General features: G+C 67.1%; 1 protein-coding gene across 1 annotated transcript in view; it reads right to left on the reverse strand.

The window, feature by feature from the left end:
• Positions 1-6,787, reverse strand: part of KIF26A (kinesin family member 26A) — a 36,554-nt gene extending 29,767 nt beyond the window's left edge. Inside the window, 2 exon segments of the mRNA XM_045541418.1 lie at positions 6,194-6,439; positions 6,557-6,787. Coding sequence (XP_045397374.1) covers positions 6,194-6,439; positions 6,557-6,787 — 477 coding nt within the window.
• Between the last annotated feature and the right edge of the window lie 2,094 nt (positions 6,788-8,881).

An 8,881-nucleotide genomic window follows, 5' to 3' on the forward strand; every position in this document is an offset into this window, starting at 1 on the left:
GCTCAGGCCACATAGCTGGGGCCACAGAGCTGGGGTTTGAGCCCAGGCCCAGTGACTCCAGGGTCCCCAAGCCTCACCCCTTGCCACCTCCGGGTTGGCCACCCTTTTAGGGAGCCCCACCCTCTGGAGAAGAAGTGGGAAGTCCTCCAGGATAAGGAAGCTTGGAGCCCGGTTGCCCGACACCTTCCCCAGCTGGAGGCAAGTGCGGGGCACAGGAGAGGGCCCCGGGGACAGGAGCAGGAGGGACCTCGCAGCTGGGCAGAGGGCAGCCCCCAAGGCGGCCCAGCCAGGATGGCTTCAGGACCAGGCCAGTTCGTGGCGGGGGTGTGGGAGTCCAGAGGCCACTGGGAGGCCCTGGACCACACTGTCAGGTCATGAGGAAGGACAGGGACAGGACAGGTAGGGAGGGTCCCGGAGCAGGGCACTGGGCAAGGGCCAGCACCACAAGCTCCACCCGGAAACAGAGGCCACAGCTCGGGCCAGCATCTGTCACGCAGGGTCAGAGGCTAACGCACGAGGGGTGTCAAGGCATCCATCGGAGGGCGGACACAGCAAGCGCAGGGCAGCTGGCGCCGGCCGGGCCGGACCACACACCACCAGCCCGTCCCGCCCCCACAGCCGCAGCAGGGGATGCTGCCAGGGGGCCAGGACCAGGGAGCCCTGGGGACAGCCTCGGGCCACCGCAGCCGCCCAGGCTCACCCTGGAGGGCAGCTGAGGACGGAGCCCGCCCATCTACAAAACCATGACAATGTGACGGGGAAGCGAAAGTGCCCTTAACCCCAGGAGAAGCAAGAGTGACAACCCGGCCGAAGGGACCCTGTTCACAGGTGGGGAATCTGAGGCCCACAAAGGCGTGACGTGGCCACAGGAGGTGGTGGCAGCCTCTGGCTCCTGCCCAGGAGAGTTGTGTCAGGCACAGCGTTCGCCCCAGTGGGAAAGGAGAACCCAGAGCTCGGAGCTCAGAGCTCAGAGGCAGACGAGGGAGTAGCCATTCCTTGGCCCCGGGCCTCCCGGAGACTAGACCGCGCCCCGCCTGGCCGCCACCAGGGACCCACAGGGGACAGCCCAACCTCACTAGCCACATGAACAGACTAAGGCCAGACACGCTGAGGCCACAATTAGTCCATTTTTATTTTATTTATTTACTCATAGCCAATACTGACATGCACAAAGATTGTATGGTGGCTTCCAGGAACTACGTATTATAAATGAAAAACAAACCCAGGCAACCAGAGACAGTCACAACTACAACAAAAATAAATGATCAGCTCCCATAAGAGACACAAAAAAAGTCTCATGTGGTGGTCCAGAGCTGAACAGATTTGCTGTGAGCTTCCTAGCAGGCAAAGGAAAATGGGAACTAGACTTTCCTTGTTATTTAAAATAAGAACCTGCTCCTCTGATTCCCAGATAGGAGATCCTCCCAGGACACTTGGGGGACCCATTGCCTTAACCCACCCCAAATCACCACAAGCCTCTCAGCATGACTCTGAGCAGCTCAAGGTTTGGGGGTGATGTGCAGTCCCCTCCTTGCCTGTCCTCCACCTCTCAGCAGAGAGGCAGTGAGGCCCCCAACCACAACTGCCGTCCCTGCCCAGCCTGACGTCTGCCCACAGCCAGACTCCTCCGAGCAAGCCCCTCCCCTAAGACGCAAAGCTTGTACCCGGGCCCTCACGGCACCTGCACCCCTGCCAGTTGCCAATGCTCCCTCCCTGCTCCTGGCGGATGGTCACAGGGCAGTGGTTCCCACCCCTGGAGCTCAAATCCCACCCTCAATCCCTGAAACCCCAGACCAGCAAAAAAACATGAGACAGGCCAAGGACGGGCTCATCCCATCACACACTGAGCCACAGGAGACCCCGGGACACCACCATCCCCCCGGGGAGGAGGGACCCAGCCCAGGTCTCAGGGCTGGATGGTAACACTGGGCCTGACCAGGCCTCCTCCCACCCGCCCGAGTCATGCTGTGCCCTGCCAGCTGGGAGGCTGCCCGGCCGCCCCCTCACGCACCTCCCTGGCTGCCACCGAAGCGTGCTGGCACCTGGGCTCTGCTGGGACTACTACGGACACCAGGTGCGCCAGCCCAGCCTGCAGAGCCCCGTGGCAGACACCGCTGCCCTGGCATGGAGGTGGCCCCGCCTCGGACAGAGCCCAGACCAGGCTCCAAAGAGAGTGGGGCCTGGCAGCCATGAGCCTGGGGGTCCAGGGACGCTGACCCCAGGAGGCAAACTTCCACCACCAGACAGGCCGGGCCTAGCCCCCACCCTCCCACGACCATAGTTGATTTGGGGGTGACAGACCCAGGACCCCCAATTCACAGTGTGATCAGAGCTGCGGGCCATGGAGACAGAGCATGCCCCCACCCATCCAGGGGGCTGAACCCCCCGCCCACTCTGCCACTCAAAAGAGAGAGGGGCACAGACACGCCCACGAGTGGCCACCCAGAGAAACAGGCAGGCACGGGGCCACGGGCCGAGGCGGGAGGGCTCCGACCCACCACCGCCAGCTCCCTGCACACAGGGTCCCCGAGCCAGGGCACAGCACCCAGAGCTGCGCCAGGGATGAGAGCCAGAGCCACAGTCTCCCGGGCAGCCTGGGCCCACTGCTCGGCCTGGCACTGGCGGGTGGGCAGGGGCTGCGGGCAGTGGCACCGGAGCTGCCAGGAGCAGCGAGGTGCGACCCCTGCCTGGACGAGCACAGCATCTGCAGGAGCTCAGTGAGAACTGGCCTTTCCCCGTGGGGGACGACAGTCAATTCAGCCCCAGTATTGACACTTCTGACGTCACACGGTCTCCAAAGGAGTCACCACTTCCAGTGACGCGCCTGGGCAGCGGCTGGGATGGGATCCCCAGGCAGGATCATGGGGACAGAGACCTGGACTCCAGGCCCAGCAGCCCTCGTGTGACCACAGCGAGCAGGGCGTGACGGAACAACCTAGTCCCTCACACTCAACAAACATTTCCACGGGACCTGGATCCCATGGCTGACCTGGCAGTGCTGCCGCCGGGCAGTGGCAGCCCGGACTGGGGTGGGGGTGAAGGTCTGAGCACTGTGACCAGTCCGTCATGGTGGGGAGGACACAGGGCACAGAGGGACATGGGGCCTCAGGTGTGGCAGAAAGAGGACGGACCTAACTTTGGCCTCCTGGGCTGTGAGCCCTGCAGGGATGTCTCAAAGCCAGGAGGGCCTGGGACGGGGGCACAGGGGCCAGAGCAGGGAAACTGCAGGGACAAGAGGGCATGGCTCCAGGCCACATGGCGTCCTGAAGCAGTCACCGGGAGACAAGGTCTGGGGACCTGGTGAGAGCAGAGAACGCGGCACAGTGTAGGGGGCACAGAGTGGGGCGAGGGGGGCATGGCCTAGAGGCCCTAGCCTGGGGGTTCCCCTCCACACGCAGGCACGACGGAATACCTAGGGTTAGGGGGTCTTTCTCGGATCGGGAAAGACAATCTCGCAGGGCTCCAACCCGGGCAGGAAGAGAACATTCTCTGCCCTACGCCCCCAGCTGGGGCACTGGGGCCCAGAAAGGGGTGGAGAGGATGGTCCCACCCACTGCACAGGGATGGGGATCATGGTCTCACCCTCCCTGGCAGCGCAAGGAAACCGAGGCAGGTTCAGGGTGACGAGCACACCCTGGCAAGGGACAGGCAGGCCTTAACACGGGCTGCTGGTGGCCAGTGGGGCTCCCACTGCCTCGGGCAACACCCCAAGACCCAGGCACCATGTGACTCTCCAGCCCAGCTCAGCAAACAGCCGCAGCCGCGGCGGAGGGGCGCCCGTGCACCCCATCCTGGGCACTGCTCCGTGTACCTGTGAAATGGGTACACAGACAGTCCCTGGCTACGGTGGAGGAAACCTGCTCAGGGGGTCCGCTGGCCTCAGGGGGTGAAGGGCCAGCTGGGGACGAGCCCTGGCAGGGACCCTGGGGCCAGAGTGTGGGGCGATCGTGGACTGGCTTAAGGAGCAACAAGTTCAAGGTGACCCCACCAGGCCGGCCCTTGACCTTCCCAGCTGAGACAGGCAGGGAGCCCTGAGGCCAGGGCCTCTAACGGCCAGGCAGGGCCAGCTCCGTGCCAGGCCCGGCTGCGGGAGCCCAGCAAGCCGCCCTTCTCTGGGCCTCCAGGGATCCAGGCATGAGTCAGGGAGACGCAGGTAAAGTTCTCGGTGAACTGTTAGGTGCTGTCCTCCAGAAAGCTCATCTCCCCATGGTAAAAAATAAGGAACAGACACCAACTCTAAAATCCTGATGGCACACTGGCCCTGGAAAGCAGAGCCCAGAGCCCTTGGACAGTGGGCAAGAGTCCCAGGAACCCCTGCGGGGAGTCCACCTATAGCCAGTCACGCGCGAGGCCCCTCGGCCACCCCGCACAGATCTCCTGCCAGCCCACGCGCTGAAGCAGCGGTGTCAGCCCCTCTCGGCTGCCGCCCGCCCTGCCCTGAAAAAAGCTCCCGGACAAGCTACAGGCCCACGCAGGTGACAGGACAAGGGCGCCCAGCAAGGTCCCGGGGTCTCAGGGGCAGGCCCCGTGCCCTGTGGCTTTCCCTCCTCTCTGCAGAAACAAAGGACCCTGGGGCCTTCCCTCCCTCAGGCACAGCACCCCCAGAACAGAACAGCACCCCCAGAACTGGCACAGCACCCCAGAACAGCACAGTACCCCAGAACAGCACAGCACCCCCAGAACAGCACAGCACCCACAGAACAGCCACCCCCATCTGACAAGGCAGGAGATGGGGCATCAGAGCAGAACAGAGCCCTGGCCCACACCCCCAGGCCACTGCACCCCAGGGCCGGCCAGGGAAGGGGTGAGCCCCCACCTGGCACTGACAGGAGCACCTGGTGTCAAAGGTCAAACTCAGGGAGGCCAGATATGGGTGGTCAGGGGCTTCCCTGATGAGCTGTCTGCAGCAAAGGACAACTGAGTCCCCTAAATAAGGAACCCTGAATCAACCAGGGACTGTGTGACCCGCAGCTGTCTCCACTGGGAGCCGCGGCCCCCTGCCACCAGCCAGCCCCATGCCCTCAGCCGGGCCAGGCCAGCACTGTGGCTGGGCAGCATCGCCGGGCAAGGCCCCCAGGAGGGCAGACCAGCTCAGCCACAAACACCTCTCCTGTCTCTGGCCTGCTCCGCTCAGTGGGGTAGCAAGACGGCCCTAGGCCTGGCCCAAATCACCCTCTCTTGGGGGCCCTCAAGGTCCTCTGCCACCTTTCAAACCAGATACAGGCCGTCTGGGCACAGCCAAGGCTGCAGCCCCACCCCAGGACAGGCCACCGAGGGAGGCCGTAGCACGTCCACCCCCAGGGGAGGCCACCCAGGGCCAGGACACGGGGCCTGAGACAGAGACCAGACCCACCCCACCCACCCTGCCCGGCCAGACAGGGAGCCCAGGGTCGGACCCCCACCCCCAGCCCACACGGCCCTCCCTGGAGAACTATATTTAGATTCAATGGGATTATGTGGACTTCCCAGGAACTCTTTCAAAAAGACTGAAGGTCAGGCAGGCAGCTTCCTCTGGAGACCCCCACCTCCCAGCCTTTGCGAACTTCCACGGCGCATTGTTCCCTGGAACAATGGTCCCTGCTCCTTCCAAGACTGGGGCAAGCCCATTGGCTCGAAAACCCAGTAGAGGCCTCTCCTTGGCAAGCACCTGCCAGCTGGGCTGGGGCCTGGGCAGCCCAGAGCTCCAGCAACCCAGTTCCCAGATGCACGGCCACTGCCCATGGCGGCCCCAGGATGTGTGGGACAACAGTTTTTACCCATGATGCTGGCAGAGGGGCAGCTGCGGGGGGCGGGGGGGCAGCCCAGACACCTGGCTGGGGGCCCAGGTGCCCCAAGGGTGACAACACACCAAGTACCCTCTTGCTGCTGGCAGGGTGGGAGCTGCCCCACCCTGGGTGGAGTCCCTGCCATCCCCCTCTCCCCTGGCCCCCCCAAACACAGACGTGCGGCTCCAGCTGCCGGACAGCTGCACCGCCTCCGTGTCTCGGCAGAACCCCCTTAGGATGAGCTGCCCCCACTCTCACACACCCTGTGACAGACGAGGAAACTGAGGTCCACGGAAGGGAAGGGCCTCTCCGAAAACAGTGGAACAGGCAGCAGGCAGGAGCGGAACCCTGCCTCCCTCTCTGCCTGAGGTCTACCGAGTCCCCGCACGGCCCTGCCGGAGGGGCCAGCCTGAGAAAGTGTCGCTTACCCGAAGGGGCGTCCCGGGCCCGCTGACCAGCTTCCACGCCTGCCGCTTGAGCTCCACGAGCTTCGTGTGGCAGTGGTGGCACCAGCCGCCTCCACCAGCCGAGTGGCCCTGCTCCGCGCCGGCCCCGGCGCCCTCGGGCGCAGGGCGGCTGCCACATGGGTCCCGGTCGGGCCCGGCGGGCAGCCTCGTGCGGGGGGGCACCTCCAGCAGCGGCAGCGGATCGCGGGCCAGGCCGCCCTCAGCCACCTGCGGGGAGTGGGGACGGAAGGGCACAGTGAGCCCGGGCCGCCTCGAGACTCCAGACCTCAGCGCACAGGCCCCCGGGTGACGCTCTCCCCGAAGTTAGGAGCACTGGGCGCGAACCCCACGAGCACCCCTCCCTCCGCCCCCCGGTCCCGGGTGTGAGTCCCCCGACCACCGGAAGGCCCGGAGCCGCGTGGCGCTCTGCTCAAGGCCCGCGCACCCCGCAGGCATCTTCGCGTCCCGGCTCTGTCCCGGGAGTGCCCGCGGGCTCCGCCGCCCACCTCCCTCTCCAGGCCGGGCCGCGCGTACCGCGGGCGGCGCCGCACACAGGGGGGCGCCGCGGCCGCCCATGGCCCGGGCGCAGGGAGGGCCCGCCGGGCGCTCCCGGGCTACGCTGGAGCTCCCGGGGCGCCGCGGCTAAGTGATCCGGCCCGGGGGCGCCCCATGGCCCGGCCCGCCGCTCGGAAGTTGGCTGCGCCCGCGAGTGGTGGAGCGCGCGGTGGCCTCGGCGGGCGCGCTCTGGGGGCGGGGCGGGGCCGGGGCGGGGCCGCGGCGGGCGGGGGCGGGGCGGGGCGGGGCCGGGAGGACGGGGCGGGGCCCGGAGGGCCACCCCTCACTGGCCCAGTGCCCGGCGGCGAGTGGGGCCAGGCGCCCTGCTTCCCCGCGCGGCCCCTCCCATCCAAGGACCCCAACCTGTTAGGTGAGTCCCTGCCTGGAGGAGGGGCTGGGGGCCGCGGGGAGACTCAAGTTAGCGCACGCATGCGCCTCCGGCTCCGCTCCGGGAACACCCGGTCTGCGTGTCTTGAGGGAGGACCGACCCCTCTGGTCACTTTGCAGGCGGGAAGACCGAGGCCGCAGAGGGGAAGGTCTCGCCAAGTCACACACAGAGGTGGGACGAGGCGGCTGCCCCCGGCCCCACACTCCAGGCGCATTTGCCAGCAAATGCAGCGCACGCTGCGTGTCTCTGGCCACCCTTGGGGTCTACCTGTCGCGCGTGGGTAAGTGTCGCTGCGGCCTGCGCCTCGGGACGCGCAGTGCTGCGCCGCGTATGTGTCTTGGCGTGACCGCGGCGCGCGTGCCCCGAAGTGGGAGAGCGGGCGCGCGCCGCGCCGCCGGGAGCGGGAGGCCCTGCGGGCGCGCGGGACCTGTTGTCGGCAGGGCTGGCAGATGGGGACTCAGCTCCGGAATTAATTGCCTGTTTGTCTCCGGCTGGGAGGTCGCCCCCCTTCTCCGGCGACCAGTTGCTCCCGCCCCAGCCGGGCCCCAAATGTCACCGCCACACGGGGCCGCGGGCGGCTCCAGGGCCGGGCTCCCGTCCGCCGGAAACCCCAGGTGGAGCTCGGAGGGCGCGGGCCCGGGCTCCCCGCGACGCCAGCGCCCCCTGCGGGCCGTGCACACGGCTTCGAGGCTGCGGAGACCCGGCGCCGCGGGTCCCGACCCCGACGCGCACCCGAGGTCTGGAGGCGCCAGCCAGAGCTGGGACCCGCTGGCTGCCCGCGCGCATGAGACCCCGGCGCAGACGAGGGTGGCCTCCCGCCTCCCGTGAGCCGTCGAAGCGACCCTTAACGTTTTGCCCACCCCCCTTTTCCTTGGAGAGCCCCCCCGCCCACGCACACTCCCCAAGAAAGGGGGGCGGGCGGTCCCCTCCGGGCTTTCCAGGTCTTCCATGACCTGAGGGGTTCGAAAACGTGGGGGTGAGAAATAAAGTCAGCAGGGGCTCCCCACTCTCATTCTGCTGTCCCAAAGCCTCTGGCCCCTTTCTACCCGCCTGGGGGCCCCGAAGCTCTTCCCCTCCCCATCTCATCGCAGCCTCGCGAAACAAACACACCTGGATGTGGGTATTCCCAAACGCCGCCCCCAATGCCCCACCGTCTCCCCCACATTGCCCGCAGACAGCACCGCCCTTCGCCGCTCAACGGCTCCGGGACGCACAGCTCGGGCCGGGAAGCGCGGCTCACACACCCTATGTCCCCACACGCACACTCCCCACACGCACCCCCAGAAACACACCGCAGCCTGAGCCCTGGTCCTGCGCCCGGGGCCAGCCACGCCCGCAACTTCAGCTCTCGCACCGCTCTGCGCTTCGGGAAGCGCCAGCTCACGCCCTGCACTCGGGTTCCCCGGAGGGGCCGAGTCACACCCGACACAGCCCAGAGGTGCACGGGGGGCTGCAGTCACCTCGGGGGCTCAGGATCAGCCAGGGGCCCCCTGAACCCACCCTCGCCCTCGCCCAGCCTAGCAAGGCTCAAGGTGCGACCCGGAGTCCCAGCGCTACGCTCTCCGGATGGGTCCGGCCAGGTCTCAGCCTGGAGGGGCAGTGAGATGGGGCAGCGCTAATGGGAGAAAGTGCGGCAGCGAGTCCCGGGCCCGGGCTGCGGGACTCGGCTCAGGACCTGCTGCCGCCTTCCCGGCGCCGCACCCCGAGCCGCGAGAGCCGCGCAGCAA

Source organism: Lemur catta, chromosome 1 (genome assembly GCF_020740605.2).
Source record: "Lemur catta isolate mLemCat1 chromosome 1, mLemCat1.pri, whole genome shotgun sequence".
Classification (NCBI taxonomy): domain Eukaryota; kingdom Metazoa; phylum Chordata; class Mammalia; order Primates; family Lemuridae; genus Lemur; species Lemur catta.